This window comes from Opisthorchis viverrini (genome assembly GCF_000715545.1).
Source record: "Opisthorchis viverrini unplaced genomic scaffold opera_v5_91, whole genome shotgun sequence".
In the NCBI taxonomy this organism is placed as follows: Eukaryota; Metazoa; Platyhelminthes; class Trematoda; order Opisthorchiida; family Opisthorchiidae; genus Opisthorchis; species Opisthorchis viverrini.
The window spans coordinates 618932-645868 of NW_008751746.1; the positions used below are offsets into that span (position 1 = coordinate 618932).

At 44.7% G+C, this 26937-nt stretch overlaps 1 protein-coding gene across 1 annotated transcript in view; it reads right to left on the bottom strand.

The window, feature by feature from the left end:
* Positions 1 to 6216: 6216 nt before the first annotated feature.
* Positions 6217 to 26937, bottom strand: part of T265_13667 (hypothetical protein) — a gene marked incomplete at both ends in the record, with an annotated part of 35522 nt that continues 14801 nt past the window's right edge. Inside the window, 9 exon segments of the mRNA XM_009169948.1 lie at positions 6217 to 7213; positions 13152 to 13501; positions 14265 to 14813; positions 14905 to 15352; positions 15959 to 16233; positions 17938 to 18033; positions 19036 to 19414; positions 22079 to 22391; positions 25658 to 25748. Of these exon segments, the coding sequence (XP_009168212.1) occupies positions 7066 to 7213; positions 13152 to 13501; positions 14265 to 14813; positions 14905 to 15352; positions 15959 to 16233; positions 17938 to 18033; positions 19036 to 19414; positions 22079 to 22391; positions 25658 to 25748 (2649 nt within the window).

The window sequence follows — 26937 nt, forward strand, 5'->3', positions numbered from 1 at the left end:
CGCCCACAGAATTCAGTCCGTATCGCAGAGCCGAGATCTTCTCTACCGGCACACTGAATCTGTGATCCCTACCTCATTCCCCACCACATTCAGCATGAACTAAAAAGGTGGCGCTGGTGCTTTTGGACACAGTTCTGGAATCAACGGGCTATACACGTACATCAATGGCATGGCGACCGGTTTTCTGTCGTCTGATGGCTCTAGTCCATCCAGCTAAAATTCCCTTCGGGTCATTCACACTGTCAACCGAAACTTGATGAACTGTCCCATTAAAAACCAGAACAGGATTAGCATTTAACGAATCTGCTTCAAGTGCTTTTGGTACCAAATTCAGTCAAGATGAACGTCTAGTAAGAATGCATTCAAACATTCAGTCATACAAAGTGATCTCTGAGCAAATAATTGGCTAAAAATGATACATTCCGAACTACTCAGAATATTCAATCTAGAATGAACACCATGAGAAAATAATTTTGGACAATCCCAACCAAACCAAGCGTTAAAATCAAACGGTCATCGTGTGACCACGTAACATGGTTGGAGAATGACCAGTACTATCTTCATGCGAGATAATCGCTGTGCTGATGAGCCCACCCGTGGCAGAACAGTTAGGTCTTCAATCTAATAGTCGAGTGGTCACGATCCCGAAACTTCTGGGGTTTCATGAGTGGCTCACACTTGATGTTTCCCAATAAGCATAAAATGTCTGTAAAGTGATACTCGTTTTTTCAGCATAGATTAGCTTCAGTTGCAGAACGAAATCTCCAATAAAAATTACTTAATCCCATCCACAAAATAGACACATTTAGATAAATCGAAGCAGGAGACCTTGTTTCTCACGAAGAAGTTGCGTCACTTGTGACGTAATTACGCGGACGGGTGGATTTGGTAGCGAAAATTCAAGGCTAGATGCAGTAAGTATATATATCAACAGGGATCAAAAATGAACATTTTAATACGTATCGAATATGAAGAGTTCCCGCTGCATTCTTTGGCGAAAGTAAACGCATAGATATGACTAGCCATCCTGCTTCTTCATACGTTGAGTGACGATTAGGAGTTTCCGCTACAACGTGTCCGGAGATTCCACTATATCTGGCGTCTCAACAGACACGCTTGAAGGAAACTGATACCAGTGAAACTTACGGATGACATTTTCAGAGAGAAAAGGGTACATAACAGTTGTTGACAATTTTGAGTACCGTACATGGTCAACATCCCTTAAACACAAACACCTAAGCCTAAACTCATCCGATCGCATCCGCGCAGCCGCTATCTACTGTGATCAGTTCAATTCGTTCAAGAAACCCACTCCTCAGGCAAAAAGAAGAAGGCATTTGGGCTCTCACTGCTCGAAAGAGTTGGTCTGATATACAAAGCTTGTGTTTGAAGAACTATCTTGAGCGGAGATTACCGCATGCTCTGAATACATCTATACACTAGCTCAAATCAACTTGACTTGCCTGGTGTTAGGAGCGATGAAATATATCTCGGTGGGGGACACTGGCCTCCAGATATACCGAACACCCCGTGATACTATTCGTCCGGGAAAAGTCAGTGGTTCCACCAGCATAATCGTCGTGTCAAATAGCAAAGCTTCCAAGAAATACACTCATTTGCAAATCAATTTGTTTTCGTGAATTGCCTGGTGTTAGGAGCGATGAAATATATCTCGGCGGGGGACACTGGCCTCCAGATATGCCGAACACCCCGTGATACTATTCGTCCGGGAAAAGTCAGTGGTTCCACCAGCATAATCGTCGTGTCAAATAGCAAAGCTTCCAAGAAATACACTCATTTGCAAATCAATTTTGTTTTCGCGAAACCAGTCGTGGGCTGTCGAAGAGTTTTCAGCAACCTTGTGAGTAGTTTTCTTTATGGAAAGCATAGCTTCCATTTCAGACGCAGGACTCAGAGTGAAAACGTGTATATGACACGATGAAGTGAAGCCTGATAAAGATTGCTCCTGACAGAATACCGTATGTCAATTACGGTGTATATAAGTAAGACTCACACGGTTAAGATTGCCGCCAACCATTTGAGGAGCTAAAAGTCAACAACTTTAACCAATATATTCCGGTTTACCTCTCCCTTTTCACTAATTTGGCTGGAGTTTCGTTTCAATTGAAACACCTAGTCCGCTGAATTAACATTCAAATGGAGATGCCGATCGGATACACCAAAACTTCATGTGAGTATTTAGGCCTAAAACAAGAGCTTGAGTATCCGACGGGGGTTGCCGCAAAAGGAAACAAGACTTGGTTTGAGGGGGGAATATTCAAGATGCACAAGGTAACAAAGAAATCCAGGTAAGAAACGTGCAGCGGTTTGTCATCTTAAAGAGTTAATTTCAGACGGTACGAGATGTTCGTTGTGACAGCCATGGCGAATGGGGATCGTCCGCAGAGGCACCACGATTTGTGTCATCAGTAGCCTTGAAAAATGGCATAAAATTTATAGAATCGCCCAAGTAGTCACATTGGGAGAAGCCAGGAAGTAGCGTGGTCGAGGAAGAAGCCGCCCTGCAGTCGCCGGGAAGATCTGAAATTTTTCAATTCTTCAGCGTTTCGCCACTGTATCTCGTTAGTCAAGAGCCCATTTTTCATGGAGATGTAAACGGTGTAGAACGCACCCAGGCCAAACGAATGGGTTAAAACGCTCTGTGCTTAGAGGTACTGGTTCAACTGGTAGCAAATCTTCAAATCGTTTAGATGCTACTTGTGTTTTGTAAGTAGCCAAACGAACAAAGTAACCGAACGAGGTTTTTACCAGGTGTAGAGCATCACACTGCATTCTTATTTAGAAGCCAATTTTAAATAGGCAGAGTTATCATACTGAAGCGAAGTTTGCTTTTGACTGAACTTTTCAAACTACCTCTCTTTCTGCTTGTGTTGTTGGTCTCGAAACACTACAGCTTTTCTTCGTTAGACATTCGCGCTTACATTCAGATTTTGTAAAGGACACGAAATTCAGAGTGGATTAATGATCATACGCCTAAGGATTATTATTGTGTGCTAACTTTCTAGTTATTCGCGTTAAAAGCGATCACATAGTGCCTTATCGTTAAGTTATGGCGGAAGTGATTCGGAGAATTTTCCCGCCCTAATGTTGTATCATCCATTTACGACGCTCTTCCGAGACTATCATCGTACCCTCGCTCGTAAGGCTCTCGTTGAGTATAAATACACATAATTCTGAACTGGAATCTGAAACTGGCCAGTAGATCAATAGGGGTTTTCCGGGGACTGAGCACGATGATACGTTCAAGCGGTTGCTGCCAATGTAACCCGGCGTACCAACACCCAGAATTGGTTGAGGCATCGGCCAGCTTAACTGCGATTCCATAGAGAACGGCAGCATCACTAGTCCTCAAACAAGAAGGAGGCCTTTTCTCTTGGTACTTTCCCATGTTTTAAAAAACATCCAAAGAAGTCATCAGCGAGATATTTTCTGTCTTATTCCCCAGATTTCCGGAGTTAACTTACATTGCACCGTCCAGCTACCACCAAGGTTTCCAGCTTTGTTTTGCACTATCACAAACAACGAACGTGCATGTGTGCACATGTTCTAACGTGACTTAGTCAGTGGCAGTCAACAGGGAGGAAAAGGCTTTTGCCTGTGAGCACAGACTACATGGTCGGAGAAGAATTTGTATTGTTGTTGGACACAACTGTACAGCGCCTAATGGGGCAGAAATATATCACCAGACAGTTTTCTACAGACGAGAGTCGCAGAATACTAATGAGCATCGATCCACCGGGCGGGTTGATTTTTTTAAAATTTTACCAGACGAGTCTGTATAGAGATACTGTGAGTTGTCCGAATCCTCACTAAAGATCCCATATATAGACAGACCACCGAAATTCTCCTGCAACTATACAGAAATAAAGAATGGCCAGTCATATTTTGATTAAAGTGATCAAAGTCACTGACGAAACACATTGATTTGCCAATAAGGTTGATGTTAACGGGAGATAAAACCGAAATCTCCCGTTTGTGACAGTAGTGTTACCAGCAGAGGTGGCCTTTTTTTGCAATTGCACACGATGAAAAATTCTTGTCCCTTTAAACTGAGCCAACCACGTCCCTCGAGAAAGCATAAATACAGTTGAGAAGGCCCAATTTCAACGTGTTTCGAATTACTGGAGTTCCTTGTTCTTCGCAGACAAGTCCCGGAAGACCAGGTCGTGACGGCTGTGTAGATAGAATGTTCGCGCCCCCTCGGACACAAGAAAAACGCCAAAAATATTACAGAACAACAGTTAGTGTGGTTCGCCTTCGTTTCTGTGCCCCAGAAGGCTCTATGGGAATGCTCAATAGGAAAGTGGCACAAAGCATTGTTTGATAATTCGGGGACTAAGTCAACAAGCCTTAGGGAAGGTCAACCCTACGACAGACTTTAGCTCCCGCTTTACCTTCACGGAGTATGTACAGATTTTCCCCTTATATTCGTCTCTCTCCCCAATTTCTTGATCGATGACATCATCCACAGCGCAATGGAAGTCCGACGTAGTCACGGCATAGAACAGGAGATAAGCCTGCCGACCAGGATGCTCGTAGCTGCTACCGTACTTCAGATGTTCAGAAGATGCGACCTAATTGAGGCGGCCCATCAATCGCGGTGGCACAATTTAGTTCCTCACATTAGAATGAAAGATGCTAGCCCAGGATTCATTGAGCCTGCCCTCACCATAGATAGGAGAAAGTTGAACCTAGGCTACGGCAGTGTTCACTTGGGAGATTGTGCCTTCTGGTGGGTGGGAGGGAACCGGGCAGGCGAAGTATCGCAACCAATTTCGAGATACGCAGTAGCTTTCGCCGATTTACGGGAACGAAGCGACATCCATCCTACTTTAAAGGGAAGGATGTGGAGATCACACAGTGCGTGCTACCTTGATTTACGAATGAGAAACCTGGTCACATTGTGTGTACCGCTGCTAGCAAATCAGTGCTTGAAGTTGATGATGACATGTTGACAACCGCGTAATCCTTCATATTGTGTTGGGTTCAGTCAAGCCTCTTCGAAGGTTGCGATTTTGCTATAACAGCTGAGATAGCTTTCGGACATTTTGTGCATACCCACTCAGAGCCTTCCACGTCACACGGTTTGCGCATGCTGGAACTGGAGGGCGACACATTCAGGACATGACATGATGGTGTAGAGATAAGGAATACTGCGGCAGAACCATCCACAGTTGTTTTCTGGTTTGGGGCCCGCCAGACGCTGATGACAACTACTGGGTGCAGATACTAGACGTATCTCGGCATCGTAACCAATGGTAAGCGTGTTCAGAAGCTCGTTGGTGACCGAAAAGAACAAACAAAATCCCGTCACCAAAACACAGAAAAGTGCATCTGACTATACTTGTCCTCCTCTTGCCAACTTCGTCAACAAACCAGATGTCCGACCGCAAACACAGAGCTTATAGCTCGTGTATACATCACTTTATCGTTCCATACAAACTCAATACTTTTAGTTCCCTACTTTATCGTTCCATACAAACTCAATAACTGTTAGTCCCCTACCCGTGCCTGTCTACATGTACCTGCCGAACCCAAAACTGGTATTTTGAAACGTACAGTCTCAAGGTCTTCGGGTAATACACTGTCCACTGAATGGGCCTGCGTTATCTATGAAAACCGAATTTATACTCTTCGAGATGGTCACGCCCAATTCTAATTCGTGATAGTCAAAAAAAGCCTACGGTTCAGAATGAATCAAAAAGTCAGCGCGAAAAATTACCGTTGTAATGACAGGAAGGATCACAAGTAAAAAAGTGATTCACCTGCCTCAGAACCAGAACTTCGGGTTATGTTATTCTCTCCACTCCCAGATAACAGAGATCCAACTGCGATTCTGCGGACCACCGAAACGATAAATAAGTTAACACCGTCGTAAAATGCTGTGGAAGATAATTTCACAGATTAACACAAATTCACACCCTGTGGTGAAATCTGTGACAAGCATCCTGGACAGTGGTTCAGGTAATGAAAACAACGCTTTAGGACGTGTATTTGAGTGAATCTCGATGACCGCCTGAGGTTTCGTGAGACAGAGGCCTTTAGAAAAATCGCCCTGTTATCAAATCGCGTTTGGCCGGGGAAGACCACCGTTACTGCTCTCAGAAATTTAGCGATCCAGCTCACATAGGAGTCTCTTCAAGCTTTCTAGATTCCATGTAAAAGCAAAGTATAGTTTGGATCATTTATTACAATGGCAGTTGTATTGGTTTCTGAGTAAGGTAGAAAATTGAACACCGTTCAGGTCAGGGATGTAAAGGCAAGAAAAAAGTCTGACTATTTGGTTGGTATGGAAAATCATGTTGAACCAGATCATTCGTCATCGGATCATAGTTAGTCAAATGGTCGTTCTCGTCAAAACCAAAAACGGGGGAGGACAAACAGGAAAAATATGAATGTCGCCGACAGCATTCCTGAGAAAAAGTCAAACGGACAAATGGGATGGAAACCAATATGACGCCACTGGTCAGATATGTCCGACTCTTAGTTTTAAGCAAAAGAGAAAGTAAAAGAAAAAAAACAATGAAAGAAAGAAAGAAAGAAGTACAAGTGATGACAATTCAGCAACGTTGGCTGGGGTCACGGCGAGGTGAAAAATTGAAGAATATGGATAAATCATCAAAGGAAAGCATCGTGCGACATCAGCAGTGGTAGTGGTAGCGTGATATCGCAAGAATAAAAAAGAACACATGGGCATAGAAAAAAAGAAAAATCAATCGTTTGTTGACAAAATGAAAAAATTCAAACTTACTATCATGGGATGTAGGGGCCTAAATAAAAACAGTTATGTACAGATCATATCACTTTAGTAAGGTAAGAACGCACACCGATAGATAGGAATAGTAAGTGGCGCGTCAGTAGAGGAGTGTAGGGTCAAACGAATGCACGGTGACACCTGACGGGGTTAGATTAGGATGCGCAAAGACAGGGAGAATCAAAGGCTGTACAGACTAATGAGAGAAAGGTGGGCGCAGCGTATGTTGAGTCGCAGACGATGCGATTGGCAGAAAGTGCCAAGGGAAGTAGCGAAGTAGCGGCAACCAATTATTGCTGATCCATTCGGAGCTGTGCGATCCCATTGGTTAGTGGAGAGGCACAAGAATAATGCGACTCCGCTTCACGCGTGTGTGAGCCCGCGTCCATTGGCAGAACTCTAACCCGCTGTTCCAAATCTATTGCCTCTGAGAAAGACCTATTTTAAGCAAGAAAGAGAAATGGATGTCTGTTGTTGGATTGCAAGAGCACCCCCATAACGAAAACGGTAAACTTTCAGCGAATCATATGACAGTGCAGTGATCCACATGTTGAAGGGCCTACACAAGTTTCCACTATCAGCGCACCTTTCGAACGCGTGCTCAGGCGCTGAAATATGGGTATTTCATTTCACTAAATCCTCGTTACTAAACTGATGCGCGCGAGGATCCCCAACGTACTGTATACATGTAAAAAAAACGTTTCACATTCCAACCGGGATACAAATAAACTATGGTCGGAGATACCTACGTCAGTGTCGATCAGACTGTTAATTTCTATCCTGACTACCTGAGTGGCTACTACTGGTGAGGTAGGCAACTTGGATGTTTTTGGACAGGCCAAGTGCACTGCAACCCTCCATCTTTATTATTTTTAGCAAAGGGCTTTGTATAAATAAATTCACATGATTTTATGATAGTGAAGTGTCGGTACGTTACATAAGAGTTGCTGTCATTGGTACCAATGTAGCTAGGCCAGATAAAAACAAGCACAACAAAACCATACCATTGCTTTTATCGAGAAAATCTACCTCTACCTGTGGCAAAACATGGAACGTGTAGAAAGGAATAGTCCCGCCATTATCGTCTACTGGAATGCACAATACGCTGAATGGAACAGAGCCGTGGTGCCAGATCTAAGGAACAATGAGCTACCTAGTCTGTGTGGACTAAAAATAGAACCAACCAACAAAGTTTGTATATCTATTGGTACGTGTGTGTGCGTAGGTATCTGTGCGTGAGAACTATGCTCAAACACGAGAATAAAGGCGATGATATTTACAGTCAATAAATAACTCATCAAAGGTGCTGAGCGAGATAAAAAGGAACCATGCAACATTCCAGTTAAAAGCAGGAATTTCTTCAACTGGACCCAAATGACCCAGTTTCATCACGGCCTCCGAAATTCGGATACAAAACACTAGAAAGTATAATGTTGAGTTCACCTAGGTACTGAATATGAGCATCAGGTGGTCCTAACGTTAATCATTGTGGAGGTTTTGACACCTTGGATACCTCAGGTCTTGACCAGACCACTGAGAAGTGGAGGTTCACCGGAAATCCGAGTTCCAGTCAAGAACTTTCTAGCCGTGTTGCATTCGGAAAGAAATGGTGACGGCGTTAAAAAACGAAAAAGATTACTTATTTTTTGCCTTGGACTTGGTAACTCGGAAATGTGTGCATAGAAACGGTTCGAGCGGCTAGCTGAACATCTGTAGACCTCGGTCACAACCAGACATTTAGCTGGTCCTAGTAAGTTATTTTACTAATAAAACAGTGGTACAACCAAATTACATAAAAATCACGTCAACGAGTCAGTAGGGCTCCATATCAGTACTGTGCAGCCGGTTAATCGAAGTTAAACAATAAGTACACCGTTTCAATAACCACCAGAAAGAGTGAATTTTCGACCAGTGTTCATCGACTGGAAAATTCGCCAAAAGGAATTGTAGTCTACGGTGTGCAAACTGATGCTTATGTCGCCCACGGTAGTCACTTTCGAAAACATTAACCTGATTTTTTCAGAAAATCTGTGCAGGACTCTCTCCGGAAGATATGCCACATCCCAGAAAACGTGTTATTTGTGGTGCCCTCTCGCTGAGAGGATCAACAATGAAAGTTCATCGCGTGTTATCAAATGGCGCAGGAGTATGAAGGAGATCACGAAACGCTTGGGTGTTGTCGGTGCTACTCGCCTTCCAGGATGGGGACCGCCTGATCCTCAGTGTGCCTGGTTGGAGACACCAAGATATGGCTGCCAACCGATGTCAGTGGCGTTCTTGTTGTCAGTTTCTGTCCAGATTGCCTGAATGAATGTCTGGAGGTGTAGGCACCTCGGAATGATTGTGTTAAGCTAGCACTAAGTCCCTCCCCCATCCACCTTTATTCTTTTCTTCAAATAAGTCATGGTTGTACGGCAGTGAAGCATCCGTGTTGAACACTGATGTCATGCTGTCGATGATGATGTTGATGATGATGTGTTATCAGATCGCCGCTGAATATGTGGAACCAAAAGGGTCAAAAATGTCCACGAAACGGTCATGCGACCAGCATGACCCATCGGCATTTATCTAGCCCAGAACAATTCTAACAGCATTGAAGCATAGAATTTCAGAATCCAAAAATCGTCCAAGCAGAAGTTTTCCTCAACTTAGTGTAGGTAGACCATGGGTGGATAGAGTTCCCCGACTACACTAAAGTGTGATCGCGACCAAACTGATTCAATGCCAGGTTGGGCGATAAGATGGATGCTGGGATTCAGTGAAACTCAACAGAGTTGTCGAGCGATGGTACAGCGGAACAACAGATCAGTACGTTTATAAGAATTCGACTAGTAAATCAAGTGAGTCAAGATGTAGTGCAGCTGCACCGAGAGAACAGATCAAAACAAAAACCAGTGAACTCTGAGAAAATGAAGTATGAATACAGCTAGTTCACTTACGTCTCAGTAAAAAAGCTTATCCAAGCTAAACGTTTCCGAGATACTTATAAAATAATTTTCAAGCTACCGTAGGTACTTGCTCACTCCTTACTCACTCATTCACTCACAAACCATTTGATCTGCTTAACCGATTAATTAATTATTCAACCATTTCATCAGGCTTCGCTTATGTTAACAAACTGGTTAGACAAACCTCTAGCTTCCGTCAGATCAGAGATGGAAGTGCCTTTTGGTGGGCAGAATAACTTCAAGTTAGATGATCTTCTCCTTTGGAAAGTATGATGCTGCACTATCCCATAACGTCGTGTTGGCGATTAGAAGGAACTTTTTACCACGATGCAGTTGATGAAACATAAAATCAACACCTGTTCTGCTAATTGTTGACGCAACCCATCTGCAAAACACCACATTGGTCGGTGACCAGCAACCTCCAGCTAACTCGTCACCTTTCCGGGTCACCGTTTGATGGAATTTGCCACTTGTCTACGTCCAGAACAACCTGCTGATTGATGTAAACTTGAATTTATGCTCAGTTCTCGCTCCTTAACTTTGATAGTACCTAGTTTCGTCATACCGTCCGCATCACACAAGTCGGTTAATCACGTGGGTCGTTCAACGTAGTAAACAATCAGTCAGTCAGCCAGTCAGCATTGTGGCCTAATTGGCGTTGTGTAGCTTATTCTTACTACGGCCTGAATTGGTGGAGGAATAATGTATTACTGTGCAGTATTTGATTGGCCACACTATGACAAGCAGTTCTTGAGAGTAAAACCCACGGATGCCAGCGCGCTTCTGCGCTGAATTTACTTAAATGGAACTTGTAAGAGTTGAGCGCTCGAGGTAAAGTTCTGGACTCTATCGAATTTCCTGTGTGCAAAAGCTGAGCATATAATACCATGCAAATACAGGTACAGCACTAAAAAAATCCAATCTAGTGACCATACGGTGATTTTTCTTGAACATTTTCAGATACGATTAGGTAACCTCTAACCGAGAGATAATCATGCAGTGCGATCGCTTTGGTCTAAAAACATCTCATACTGGAAGTAGCTGAATGTTCGTTCGTTGTTTACGTGGAGTATTCAGTTGTAAAAAAAATTCCATTTCCTGAAGGTACTTCCACAAGGTAGATACGCAGGTAGCGACCTGTTACTTGGAAAGAATGCAACAATTTATGGCGATATACATAGCTTTTCTAACCATTTATATCAAGCCTGCGTTCGTTCCACTATTTTAGAAGTAATCTCCAGCTGAAAAGAGTATTCTTCTCTAAGTCCGCAAAACAAACAGCTGGCATAAATCAACAAACCAAAGGAGAAGGCGCTGCATTATGTTCTTGTTTTCACTCGACGATAACGGCACAAACATATCTCGCTGTTGAGGATTGATTTGCCAGCGGACAAAAAGAACCGGAGGACAACCTGTTTATTCAAAGAAATCTAAGTGGACGAAGTGTCTGGCCATTATCCAAACCGCCTGTGATCCTTACGCCTAAGACACCCGTAGGGACGATGACTTGACTGAAATTGGAGAACTGAATAAATGACGTATTTTCCAAACAGTAGATTGCAATACACACCCAGCTATTTGAATTGCAGTTGAGCAGGTGACAAACACACATAAAAAAAACAGATTGGTAGGCCAATCAGATGTTCGTCGAGACAAGGAATATAGAGAAATTTCAACACAAACAGTGATTTGCGTATCAGTTCGGGTTTCGCGGGAGACTCGAGTGAATCTCTCGTTTATGATATTCTTCAACTAAATGTGCTTCACAAAGGCCGTCTTATGCTTCAGTTGATACCGTATCTGGGCTGTCGCAGTATATTTTCCTAAAGGCAACTACACAAGGTTGCTGAAAACTTTCCGACAGAGCATGACCAGTTCCATTCCTCATGGTGCTCATAAAGTATGCGAACTTCTCGAGTTTCCGTCAACTTCATGTTCTGCTTAAAACCAAATGGGATAGATTTTACTTGCAAAGCAATTTGATTTTCATGGGAGACGCCTACTTGATGAGCCCCAAGAAGGGCGAAACCGACTGCGGACTGTCACAGAGAGTTCAACAATCTTGTGGGTAGCTTCCTTAGTGAAAACATAGAACAGCCCTTTTGAGAGTTAACAGGAAGGCCACAAAACAACCGTACGTACTTTGGAGGGCTGTTCGGATAATGTGCTGATCACGGTATCTCCACTCGTTTTGGTTGGGATCCACTAATTCAGCTCTAGAGCATCTCTGCGTACTTGGGGTGGGGGGAGGCGATAACCAGGCTGAAAGCGGACCGCTCCAAAACTTGGATGCCATGAAAAACCAGTCTGCTTTTGGTGAGGTAAAGGCTGTGTACTACAGACGTTATCTTGCTGAAATATGACTTACTCATGTCTAGCAAAGAGAACAAGAATCAATTCAATATCTTTACCGGTCATTCGGTGTTACAAACCCACTCATTCCAGAGAATGACGCGAATTTAATGAGTCAAGGCCAACTTTGAAGATCGTGAGAACAACCCGCCTTGGAAATTTATTTAAAAGCAATCGTTGTCAAAACCGTCCAAACAGGACGTGAAGTATAGGTGTGCGGATTGGGCTCGATGGATGTTGAGTGGTTGCACGTAAATGGTTGGGTAGATCGGTGTGGCTCTATTATTTTCTAGCACCAGATATGGGGTTTTGTGAACTCGCTCATTATCCTATCGGCATAACAAACCTGATTCACAGATCTAGAACTGTAATCAACCTCAACCAGAGGGTTGTGATGAAGCATCGAAGTGGTCCAGTAGTTCCGTCGAGGTTAGTTATATGAACCCGAAGCAGTGAAGCAGTATGGCTATCCACAAAATTACGCGAACGTAGCCGGTCAGAACACAGGCTTGCGTTCGATCCAACAACACTACCTGTGTGAAACACGAACAGCCAATCACAGATGATGACGGTCAGCAGCACATAAGTCAGCGTACTTTCGCCCACGTACCACACTGATGATGTTACCCTGATTGGTGACGAACCAGTTTCAACCCAATTGTCCAGTTTGTTAAACAAACCAACGACCGAAGTCAGTTTCTATTTGGATTATCCGATTGTGTTTGGTAATCTGGTAGTATTTGGTGATACTTATGGTGGATTATCCTTCACCTCGCACAAGTGGACCACAAGCGTAGATAATAACTACAACAGGCGATATCAACAAAATCATTTGCACACTATTATCTTTTGCCGTAANGTAAAACTTGGATTCCCAGTCGCTGACCTACACGACTCCCGAATCCTGAAATCTCAACATGGACTTACGCATTCGCCTATTTGTTGTCACCGTCAGAGAGGCGTCACCCTGCATAGGCCGTCTGTCATAGACCATTCGCAGGTCAACTTATGGATGTAAACCAGCTTCAGTAAACAATAAACGTGATAAAAAGCCGAAGCAAAAGAAAAAAACTTACATTGCTACATTATGACTGCACACATTTTGTAAACACTGCCATCCAGTTTTGGCCTGGTAACGAATGGTAGCGAGCAGATTGGAAACGGCTTCCGGACAGGGAGCACGGTCTAATTCCAACTTAGAAATCCAATCTGAAGCGTTGTGAAATGCATCCAGAAAGGCTTCGGGCGCAGTGCCCATTGGATTCGAAACAGCGGCGCTCCCGTCACCCAAATACGGGATCCACTTTCGTGCAGGCTCGGGGAGAAGTAGGGCATTCAAACAGTTCGTGATACATTCGCTAACAACCACAGGCTGGTAACCGCCCTCCAGTGCAAGCACCACCCGACTATTGGCCAGCGACATACACTAAAAACAGAAGGTCCAAAAGAGGCAATAGATGTTACGATCAGCGGTTATAATTCCTAGAAATATCTGGAATTTTCCAGGTATTTCGTGTCATTTACTACAACCAAAAACACCTGTAGATTTTACACCTTTCCGGATGAATAATATAACCACACAGCAGGGTTTTACAATCTCCAAACAAGACATGTAACTTTGTCAACTTGTTTCACAGGTTCACCAACCACATCACTGACCACCACTAAAGAGCCGATGATAGGATACTCAACCGCTAACCGGCAGGTGGCGGTTTGGAATCCCGCTGGGGATCAGTGGGAACCGCCAATGGTTACCAAAAGGGATGAAAACACTGCACACTGCACCTCTGCTTTTAAGCATAGGTTGATCCCACTTGCCGGAGGGAATCTCAAGAAAGTCTCACGTGCTTGTTCCTGGCCCAAATTCATCAGCCTATTACGAGAGGCGCAGCGTTTCCCATCACCCAGGTTAATTCAACACAAGGAACAAACACGCTGACAACCAAGAGCAAAAAGCCTGCTACATGGAACAGAAGTGAAAACGAACAGACCAGCTGGGAAAGATGAATAAGCTAGTCGGTTACCTGGTCGACGAATGCGAAACATCCAGGGTAAAAAATGTGATAAGTACTACTAGCCCCTAAAGAAATCACACAGCACCATGTATTGATCCGTATTGGCAGCATATATATGAAAGAATGACGAAACTGACAATCTGAAAGACAGAGCGCTTCAGTGATATCACCTACCTGCCGGGTGATCCATGCGAATAAGCCTGGTGAGACGGAATAACCACCGAGTGCTTCCCCATGGCCCCGGGCAGCATCGAATCCAGCAGATATGAGAATCACATCGGGTTGAAATTCATGGCCTACTGGAATGACCACACATCGCATCGCGGCCAAATATTCTGCGTCACTCAAACCCAAAAGTGGTCGGTGTGGCGTAATGGGATCGGCTGCATGTGGTCGGTCAGGGTTTGAACCGGCTGTCCGACAGTCTTCAAGTGCAGTGCTTCCCGAACTGGTCGGAAGGAAAGACGATCCGGAGAGAATAGATGAGGCTATAGAGGATCGTATCGAATGGGATAGACAGACGGAGCATGGTTGGACAGTGCTGTTGTGCGGATGCTCGTTAGCATCCAATCGGCAGTGACACACAGGTAAATCTGTTGGATCGCGGTGTAACACACTCGCCTGGTTCGAAAAGACTGAGCTGGATGATGTCTCCGGGGAGTGAAGGCCCGCGACGATTAAGCGGGAACTGGTTTTACGATACAGTTTTTGTCGTTCGCAGGACTGTTTAGGTTGAGAATAGTAAAAGAGATTAATTGGAAGTATGAGTCCCAATCAACACCGCACAAACAGAAAGAACAAGACAAAAATTCACCTGTCGCCAGATTTCACGCCGATCCACTGCATCTAACATTGACAGAACAGTAGAATTCACATCTGACGCAGATGGGGTTTCCCAGGCAATATTGATCAGTTGAGAACGTCCCTCAGAGCTTGAAGTCAAGTTCAAGTCCCCATGCTTCGGACTAACGGGCCCCTCGTTTGCGGCACCAGTCCCGGGAAAGAACTTCCCTCCATCATACCGATGAATGCTAATGTATAGTAGTCCAGGATGTTGTAATGCAGCCAATTTGGTCCCGTTTCCATGGTGAATATCCCAGTCTAGAATGAGTACACGGGATACCAATTGAGAGCGAAGTAAGCGTAACGCTGTGATCGCAACCGAGTTGAAGTAACAGAATCCCATGGCTTGTCCAGGTTCGGCGTGGTGCCCCGGAGGACGAACTAAGGCGAAACCATTGCGAATTTCATTTTTGGCGACTCTACGTCAAAAGAAGAGAACGATTACACAAAAGGTGGTGACTAAAATAGCCTTTTGTGGTCGATTAGTTTGATATATAGAAGAGAAGTGATGACAAAAAATGTGGGGTTGTTCACGTATGCACAGAATGTGAAAACAACAATAAACGGTACATGAGAACAATGTATTTGGTTTTACAATACTCCACGTTACGCCACGATAGATCACGACCAGCTTCTCACACCAGATGAGCGCATTTCGAAACTCAGTGTGGCTGAGAATATTCAATGATAATAAATGAAAACACGAGTGGAACGGGAGCTCAGTATTTTCGTTTTTTGAACAGACCAACTGTGACAGGTTAGGATACAGAAACATGTGAGATGGGACAGAATCGCCAGTTTCCAGAACTGCATTCGGATGGCATTGGTAGCTGAAAGAAAGCAACGGTCCGAGGGTGTGGCACATGTCTAACAGGGGACTGCAAGCAGTGACGGTGTATATATGCAAGGAAAAAGAGAGTAGACCATCGAAGCCGAAAGTTTAAAATATTTTGCGAATCACACACGCAGGTATTATGGACATCCATATACAGTAATTATTAGGGACGGTGGCAATGACAACTCACTTTGTAGCCAAGCAAAGCACCTGGCCTACGGCCAGTCGTGCCGCACGAGCAGTACTCGACGGATTCCACACGGTGTCTGAATCCACACCGATCCCACCACAGTTCAGCTTGCACAGCCGCTGCATCAGTTTCTGCACAGCGTCTGCGGGCTTTGTGTCTTGCCCCGCAGGGGAAGGATTGAATAGTGATAACAACAGACTGGGTTCCAAAACTGGGTTATGCGGGTTGCCAAACGCAACCACGTAATCTTTGGAATGAAACGTACAAATCTCCTCCTGGACGTAGGCGGGATAGAGAGGAAATAGTCAACAGAATGGGTGGGTAGATTGCAGACGCTATGATGATGACGTTATGAGTCAGAGTTGAAACAGCCCAAGTGTCCCCAGGTGGAAATCTATGTACGACGGTATTGTATTAACGTTCGCCAAACTCAGCTGTGGATGGGAGGGGAACGCGACTGGACTACACAGAGAGATCCTGTACCACGAATAAGAATTCTGCAAAAAGGCTACACTAGTAGCCACTGTTTACTGGAATGCAGTTGGCGCGAAAGCAATGCGCAGGCACATGTAGGCAAAAGACGGGTTTCTCGCTTACAGCAAAATGTGCTTGAATGGAGGATACGAACAACTGATCGAAATTTGCGCAGCACACAGATATTTGTTCGGTCAATGTTATTAGAAACGAGCTCACATAAAAAGAGCAACACAACCTACCTGATGAGCCCTAAGAACGGTGAAACCGGTCTTGGGCTGTCGAAGAGTTTTCAGCAACCTTGTGAGTAGTTTCCTCTATGAAAAGCAACACAACCCAATTCACTTCGCTCGACCATCACAGAACTCGAAGCGCAAATTTTAGAGTCAAAAATTCTCCAAAACAATAGCAGAGAGCAAAAGGAATAGATTCGTGAAGGTGGGAGTTCATTATCTAATTCACACGGCACTTCCATTATGTTAATTAAGGTTATCTAATGATCACCACCATCCCCATTCGTTAATCAGGACCATTTCCCAATCCGATAAAGTTGTTTTTGGCACCACTGCTTAAATAGTTATGGAAAAAATGCACGCCATAACCTATCAGTTTTCGGGAGGGTAACGGAATGGACAATCTGACAGTAATCAATTAATGATGGACAGAAAATCTAATGCAGCTGCACATCAGCCTACTGTGCAGCGGAACACTCATGTGAAACAGTGCCGTGCGATTACACCCACATGTGTGAATCACGTGCGAGTTCACCGTACCGGAGAAAGGTCAAAAAGGGACACAAGAAATTCACGTCCATCCCATGGCCAAGCGCACAGGCGGCCATCTATGATTAACCGAAACAAAGGAACAACACGTTTGTTGTAATCAAACGAGATAACGTGAACAGCTTCCACGATTATCTCAATAGTTTAAACCCACACATTAAGTTTCGCATGGAAATAGAGTCCACCTCGGGTACATTACCATTTCTGGACTGTATAACCCATAAGGTTGGTGGTAAATTGAAAACGACTATCTACCGGAAATCAACAGACACGGGAACCGTCTTAAGCTATTCATCAGCACACCCAAAGTTCGTGTACGCCAGTATTGTCTCATCGACGTTTCGTCGAGTTAAATCGCTGTGCACAGAAGAGACCGACCGGACGGCAGCTTAAATCGAGATTGCCAACAAACTTCAAGAAATAGGATACCCAGTGAGTTTGATTAGGCGTCAACTAAGGAAGATATTGGATCCAGTATCTACACCCAGTAAGGAATGGATTGGCACAGCGGTCATTCCAGGAACGAACATCGGAGGTTATTCGAAGATTGTTGAACTAAACCAACATTCGAGTAGCCTTTCAGAAGGGAGAAACGATACGCTCAGTTTTGGTGCAATCGAAAGATCCCCTGCCAGCTGAAAGAACTAGGGACTGTGTGTACAAAATTAACTGCAACGATTGCGCCAAGGTTTATATAAGACAAACTGCCAAGGACTCGCACACCAGAATTGGTGAGCATAAAAGAAGGATTAACAAACCACCAAAGAATGCAGAAGAATAGCAAACGCTGGTCAAAGACTCAGCGATGGCGGTACATGCCTTAGACACGGGACATAGAATAGATCTGGAGAATGTGGAAGTTTTAAGACGGGGACTACGATTCACACCACAGCGGCTGATAGCCGAGCATCACAGCGTGAATAGAATCGAGGGTGTGGAGCTAGCGAGCGTATGGAAAGCGGTCTTAGATAAACCGAGTTGACACGTAACGATGTAGTTGTCAATCCACTTAGGATCATTAGAAAAAACCCCAACCGACCAAAGGTCACAGCATCCCTTTTACACAACTATCTTAGCACTAGCTCACCCACACAGACTAACAGAAGGTTCAAACGAAGTTCAAGAGGAACCATCAAATGAACCGAACCAGAAGAACTAGACCCTAGGCAGGACCCAAACACATGTGGGTTTCCCCACCGACCCAACACTTGTTCAACCACTCTAACACACTAAAATCCCTCGACCGACATCCAACAGAGATGTAGCTTGACTTAGCTGATTGGTTCTCCTTCCGCCTTAAATCTCGACCAACCTCGAAACCTAGTCACTTGGCCTGACGAAGCTTCTGTGTCAACGTTGCCCAGAAATAAATCTACCAATTGTCATCAAACCTCTTTCAAAAAAAGGAACAATCGCCCGAGAACCAAAGTGGGCGTGCAGCAGACACACTAGTTGGTTGAGAGCAGATCGACCATCAAATACGGTCACAAGTGAATCATATAAGTAGAAAGTTGTAATTGCATTAAGACACAGTTTTTCTGGTCGCTGTCTTGTCTTCTGACGATAACCCAGTAGCGTCACAGAAATACCGAAAACAGCTCCTTCAGATGAATCTACCTGGATGCCACGTTTCCAATTAAAATTTACGTCTTCTGTGAAAAAGTTATTTCCGATTACATGAGAAACCGATCATCATGCAAAGTGCCAATTTGTTTATCGATGAAATCCAGTTGTGCCGGCTAACTTAATCGTAAACAACAATATCATGGATGTAACTTTCTTTTTTACTATCAAAGCAAAAAAACTAGTTAGCCCAAGTACCTCAGAAGCCATTCGTGCACGGACAAGACGGCAAAATCCAATCAAAGGAATACGAGACAGTAGTTCCCGAAGCACCGTTGGATTCCAATCTGTCAGCTGATTTAGTTCTTGCTGCAACGTCGGATTCTCAGTAGCAACGGCAGATTGAAGCATGTGCAACAAGTCGATGGGTTGAAGCTGAATATTTGAGGGAATGTGTAGGAAAGTATCCAAAAGGCGCTCTAGCACAGGTCGCATGCGTTCAGGAGATTCTGGATGAGTATCCAAATCGGATGCCTTGGGACACAGACAGCGATGTTCCAACATATCCGGGTCGAAGGCCAGTGCAGTCGGCCGACAGTGGGGATCAGCTAGCGGGGATTTTTCAAGGTCACATGAGCTGCATTTCGAGGGAGAGAGAGAGAAAAAAAACAGTGGGGTGTTGAAAGACCATGGCTTTCTGTGTAAACATGTAAATCTCCAGCTGTGCAAATACAGCTGAAAATCGGCTATGCCATAATCATTTGATGCATTTCCGTTGAAAACGAACAAGTCCGGAAATATTCGTTGTAACACCACTACATATCCCGGCCTTCGTACTTAAAGTTGTCCCCATAAAATAACTGGGGAAGTGAATGATGCGAATGCAGGCGGAAGTGGACGAGCGTGCTAAAATGTGGTTCAGTACAAAAGTGACATCCAATTTTTTTTGTTTGTGAGGAAAAAAAATTGTAGACACCATTTAATGGAACATTGCTCAGCAAAAGATTTGACCGTCGTGCGCTGCCGCTTTCTCAGAGACCAAAGAAAGTTTGCACAGTCAGAGTCATTAAAACCAATGGTGGAAGGAAAAAGCTTGAAAATCAAGCGTTACTGGTGTATGTCCAGATTTGATGAAAAGTTTGTCTACAATACTAGCTGATTTCTTGCTCCACATTGGCCCATTCTGTAACGAATACCGGCTGTGACAGGACACACTTCTTGCAGGTTGCGCTATGGACGAACGAGGAACGGAATTCTTAAAAGCTGGGAGAGTGTCAACTGATCAACAGCCTAAAAGTATTATCCAGCTGGCATGTTACCTGCACTGATCATCCAGAGGAAGATCGTAAAAGCATAAAAGAACGCACTCCGTAAGCCTTAACTGTTTTTTATTCCCCATATAAGTGGATCACTCGAAGAAGGACCCATAATCGAGGACCCTCTGTGAAGGTGATGACAACAGAACAAGCAGCTCACTAGGATAGGCTGAAGCATATGAATCGTTCAGCTGTAATACCCTTGCGGTGTCTAGCTGCCATGCCACCCGGTGGAAGCACGAGGGCTGGGATACTGTCAGGTCGCCCAGGCCTAGACAGAGGGTGGTAGAGGTCGGGTTCGAACCACGGACCTTCCGGTCAGTAAATTTGCGCTCTAACCACTTGGGCCATCTCGCCCCCTGAGCATATGACCAGACGTGCTAACAGACAACTTGCAGAGCGACAATGCCTGAAGCAACGACGGCCAACCAACGGTGGTCGGTGGGGAAAGCAAAACTTTAAAGACCACCCAAGATAGCCCCAGAAATGTGAACAAATCGACGACATTGAAAGAGAATGGTAATTGTCAGGGTCAGAAGGGGATAATCATCTCGGGATCGGCGAGCAGAGGCGGTCGGGGAACAAGATAAGTTGAGTACGACCTGAAGAGGAGATAACCTCAGGCCTTATGTTTCCTCCAGATAGGGTGGCAGCTAGACAGTGAACGATTTTTGGACGTCACACTGACGGGCACGGCAAGTTGAGTATGGGCCGAGCGTAAACAGGAACCAGTGGAGCAAGAGATGATAGAATATGAGACACGAAGCTGAGCGACGGTCTCGACCTTCCTCAATGGAGGGAAGTTGATGTTTCCTTATAAATAACGGGGGGAATGCTGGAACAGAAATTCAGATTGAGGGTATTTGTAGTGTACATTAGACGGTTGAGCGTTAGCCATATCGAGGCCGGTATTGCGTGCGAAAAAGTTTGCCTTCGCCAAGGCTAGTCCGTTCGAATAACAGCATGGAGAAGAGCACGAATAAACCATTCGCCGAAAAAAAGAAGGAATGTGAGTGGTCTGACATATAGGACGGTAGCCATCTCTCCAACAAAAGTTGAAACATGGTCCGAAATACAAAGTCACCAAACATAATTAAAAATAACAACGATAATCATCAATAGATAATAAAAAGGTTTTCGCTTCCAGTCGACTAAAGAGTAGGGCCAGAAGGTATCACAGTTGGAGAGATGGTTACAGAGGCGAAGCTAAGTGGATACAAGGCATTGGAGCAGAGAGGCCGACTGGAGCAGATAAGCCACCAGTGCAGAAAGCAGGATGCAGAATGAGGATAAACAGAGGGTTTTTTTTACCCGAAATTGGTGTTGCAAGGGAATAGGGATAGGGAATTCGCAACAAAAATATTATTCCCCACGGTCTTGCATGCTGAGTAGACAAACCAATCAGAGCTGTTTGACCTAAACAGCTGACAGATCAAAGCTGAAATCCAGTAGGGAGCACAGTTGAGAAACATTGTCTGCATCGGAAGACCCATTAGTACAACTGCACGAATAGGTGGTCTGCTGAGCAAGTATCAGGGGAGGTAAAAAGGGAGGGGGCTAAAAGAGAGGCATGGATGTAAGCACAAATCATACTCGTGAAAAGGAAGCTGTGATGTAGAGAATAACTGGGAAATTATGGGTGAGCGAGGTCACAGATATTTGATCAGTTTATGTGAAGTGGAAGTAATGGTAATGGACCAAATTAAGGTAACTACGTAAAACATAAGTGTTGCAGACAGAGGCTGTCACCCATGGGTGTAGAGTGGTGAACTCCACAGTGGTTGGACCGTGTTGTTCGGGTTAGCCACGCATTATCCAAGGAGTGAGCAGTCTTGTGGAAGGAGAAGGTATCTATGAATTGAATTAGTCGTGCATGATACTATCAACTGCTCCACGAACTTCACGTCCGAATTAGTGAGATTTGCGGGGGGGGGGGCGGGGATGAAATTTCAGAAGATCTACTGAACGGAACGAACCGAACTTACTCGTAAGACCAAGTTTCCACAGGTAGACGGAGCCACCGACTTAAAATCGGGCTGGAAATGTCACAAGTATGGGAAGTCAAAACTGGCATGTCTGGCTGGACTGCAACAGCCGGATGGACTGGCTTATCCTCAGGATGCACTGACTCGGACACTTCCGTTTCCCAATCCATGGCAACTTCATCCGTGTCCCGGACGGAAGTCGAATCCTTGAGATAGGAGGACGAGGAATCCGATATGGCAGAAATCGAAAGCTGGTTTGGAATAAGTTGCGTGGGTGACCTCACAGAAGTTGAATGAGGTAGGGCGTCCAGGTCTTGGATGAAGTGAGCGGTACGCGGTTGGAGAGAGAAAACGAAGGAGCGATATATTATGAGGAATGTATAGCTCAGCACAACGCAAGCTTCATCCTGTACGTTTGTGACTACAGACTGACTAGCTTTTATCACAGCGAACACACCTTTGCAGATTTGTTGTGTGGAAACATTATTCACATTTGCTACGAGAGATGGACGATGCAGGTCCCTAAATTACCTTGAGCACTTGAGTTAGACGGTAGAAACCTAGTCTAGGAATCACGTTGTTAGTGGCACTTTGCTCTCCTAACACAATCGTATCATCGGGCCCACATTGGAAATGTCACTATCAGTTTGATATGAAAGTACACATACCGCGCATATACGCTACACACACACGTGGATGTTAGCGTATCGATCAAACATAGTGCAAGTAATGGCAGCCAAAAGGTTTCTATTATAGTGATCAGCCCGAAAACAAACCCGCGATTAAAAAAAAGAGGAGTAGTTTGTCCGTCCTGGCTCTTCACAATGCACGACCTCATCATCACATCAAGCGACATCAAGTCTCCGTTAAGGGGAACTAGAAAGAAGATAGACTGAAACTGTTCGCTCATGTAAAGAATTCTCCCTAGAGGGTATTTAATTTCCTGAGGCTCAGTGGTTGAAGCGAGAAGTTACTGACCGGATTGGTTCGTGGATCAAACCGGACCTCTGCATCTCGATTGCTCCTGTCTAGGCTTGAACAACCTGAGAGCAGCTCAGCCCTCGTATTTACTTCGGGTGACATGGCAGCTAGATGCCAGAATAGTATTGCAGCTGAGCAATTATTATTACACCATAAATAGATCTGAAACTATCCCGTTTCCTTAACTACTTCCTCTGCGAACCTGATTTCGCTTAAACACTTTACACACAAACGCCCGCTGTCTTTGTACTTACAGCTATTTCGGTTTCAGTTATCTTTACTGACGCATCCTCTGTTGGTTTCTTCAAACTGAGTGAATAAGATCACGGACTACCATTTAAACAACCCGGGTTCAAAGTCATACGGACGCGTTCTAATCGACTGTCGCCCATATATCGTTCCAGAAATGAGGGCGTAGGAAGAAACTGTTAAGCAACGCTCATGGATTCAACCAACTCTTTCAGAATAATTCGGCTATGTGCCGAGTAGAGTTCATCGAAACGGAAAAGGGGGGTATCACGAGAAACAACAAATCTCAATTCAAACAATTATTCATCATCAGGATTGAAGTAAGAAAGGGTTAATCCCGTATTTGATCAAGTCTGCACAGCTGATATCAACAACACGAGGATAAAGCGTTTCTCAGAGACAGGCGAAATCTCTATACCAGACTGAAAAGTGTAGGAGGGTTTCCGAGCACTCCCACGACAGGGTCATGAGGAGATGATCTAGTGTGCGGAGTGGCCATCTCTGAGCAAGCCATCCTTTACGAGTTTACTGTATGATCAGTCACGGGGCGAAGTGGACCAAGTGGTTAGAGCACGAATTTACTGACCGGAAGGTCCGTGGTTCGAACCCGGCCTCTCGACTTCCCCTGTCTAGGCTTGGGCAACCTGACAGTATCCCAGCCCTCGTGCTCCCTTCGTGCGGCATGGCAGTTAGGCACCGAAAGGGTGCTACAGCTGGACGATGATCAGTCATCCAATGACCACCATTGTTCGGATGCAGTGAGTAAAAAGCCAGTCCTCGTAAACAGTCGACCGCTCATCATAAGCAGTAAAAGCCGTGGTTTGGAAGGATTCAGAAAAATCCAGACACTCTATCAGTACCTTCGTTCTCGTAAGCACTACTATGCCAGTTACCCGTAAAAACACCCACCCGAACGTAGACGAGACGTGATAATTCGGCGAGGCGTCCGGTTATCCCTGTTCCGTGTGATTATCCGGTTTGGTATTATCACCATCATTATTGACAGCAACACCTGGAAAGAAGACTATTGCTTCACTGTCCATTTATTTGGATACCACCTTATTATGGCCTGAACTAACCAGATTAATCGTCTCGACACAGAAAGAGCACAAAATAGCATCGAGAATTCTACAAAATCCGCAGCTATCCGTCCTCATAGCCAACCGGTTTGCTTCCTACGCGTCAGCTTGACAGAGCCATTAGTGTGGCAAACAAACGGGCATTAAAACTCCCTTGGACTGACGGTGCCCATTGACCGCACAATGCTCTTCACGACTGGAGTAAATTTTTCGCGTCAAACTGTTGCGTATGTGCTCATACCAAAAACCCTTCTAATCTACGTTCACATTTTTGCAGCTCATCAAATTTCATTGTCCACTGGAGCAATCATACCTCTGGCGGAAAAGTCTGATGGAATAATTCCCCAGCGTTGTTGAGACCCCGAGATGCCTAAATGGAGCTCAAAAGTTCGGACTGGTACTCTAAGCCTAATTGTCTGAATACTTTAGTCCAACAAGGACACGTCATAGGCTTCGAAAATTCCATTTCGTTGTGCGAATACTGAGTGGCTGGGTTGACAAAAATAACTGGAATATTTTTACAAAGCTACGGGTGATTCCCAATACAGCCAATGCGTCGCACGTTTGATCCAACATGAACGCCCGATTGTAGCGTTTCGTTTGGTCCATAAGGGGTGACAATCGACAGTACATGCTAGAAGTACCATTAATCCCAGAATTACCTAAAGAAGCACCAACATCTGGACGGTTGTCATGCGGGCATAGTGGGATGAGCAATGCTCACAGAAAGCCGTTGCTTTCTCCAATCCACCACAGGGCTAATCCTAGTCAGTTTAGTTGGTTGTTCACAAACCACGTATAAGTAACGGATACTATGACCAAGCGTCTCACAGTTGTGTGTGAGATAAATTTAACACAAAGCGTAATCGATAAGCCGATCTCTACTGAGGCACATCAGAGTGAGGCGCTGCACTAACCATACTCATTTCTATTCAGGTGGTAAAAATAGTCTTGTATTATACACTGAACCACAACTGTAGTAGATCAAATTACAATGACAATGCCTGAGAGCAGAGAAAGTACACTTCGATCCGTAAATAGAACAGCATCGTTGTTCACAACCGTGCTCCAATCGGTAGCCAACAAAGAAAGGGATGTTACTAGCCAAATATCATCATACATATATGACTATTTATACACTTCTGATGAAGGCCACAGTGTAGTCGTGGAAAAAGAAAGAACTCGGTGTTAATAGTATTCACAGATCAGGAAGAATATCAACTTTATTGCGGGATGGAGGCAGTGATACAAAACGAAAGACGGTGCTTACATGTTTTGATTTTCGACTTAACGCTCAATGTCGCCAGGTGGGTCGGAGTGTCATGGGTTCCATGGGCGCCGATTGGGAAACGCAAGGAAGCCTGTCAAAATAAAACAGGATATAGAATGGACTCAGTCGAGAAAGATTTTCTGTAGCGGTGACAAGTCCGGTTGGTTGACATAAAAAAGCCAGGCTTATAGGTTAAGTGCTTTCGCAAGGAGGAATGCACGAGTGACCGGAAAAGAGTATCGCGGAGTTGTAGCAGCCTAATATTAAACTCTCATCAGAGGCCCTAAGTAGTTGTGTGCATGCTACAACTATCAGACCCAGATGAGATCAACAATATTACCTCAACTTGTGGTACTGGTCAACCGCGAGTAATCGAAGGAAAGCTCAGTGGCGACCAGCTAAGGCCGTCACTCACCAAGCTACGTGCTCCTCGTTTGCATCCAATGCCGGTTATACTCATGCCTTTGTACACGAGACTACACTGCACAATCCCAACTCTTGCCGTTTTCAGCGTCTTGCCTCATTCTGGTTACATAATGAACGTACGTAATGACCATCCACACACTGAAGATCGAATTCGTGAACAGTGATGATTCCCTTTCGCCCAGTCGCGCTGAGTACTTTCGAATATCTGCACGTCTTCCTTACTCCCTGTCATCTCATTTATACCCCATGCTATACATCGATTCTCTTTCCACTACTAAAATCTTCCATCTGACCCCTCCTTAGTCTACCAATTTGTCACGTCTTTCCTCTTAGTCTCGGGCCAGACTGTCTGCGACCCAGTGATGTGAGACAGGCTGACTGTTGTTTCGCTCCCTAAAACTCTTCCACAAGGCATAGCTACTAATTACATACAGCTACCAAACTCGGCCTCCACAGTGCCTCCCCCGTGCTTCCCCGTTTTATCGAAAGTACACAAAGTATTGGTCTGAACGCATGTCATCCGGTCCTAACATTCACGGTTCATCGTGCCTCTTCGTTTGTGGCCACAACTTGTCAAACCGAAACCCCCAAATGCTACAAAGAACGCTTCTCTTGTTCGTTTAGTCGCGAACTGACCGATCCGAGGACAGTCTCCCTCCTTACGTTTTCCAAAGTGCAGGCAATCATTATCCACCTAATTGTTCAATTCTTCCTGACCTCACAGTGCGCGAATACCCTTCCAAAGGCTAAGGTATAATTTTGGGTCTCATGCTACAATTAATCATCCCTACAGGAAGTCTCTGACAGCAAGTTCTCGAATCCCTTTCGGCCCACTAAGTGATCATCAGAAAACT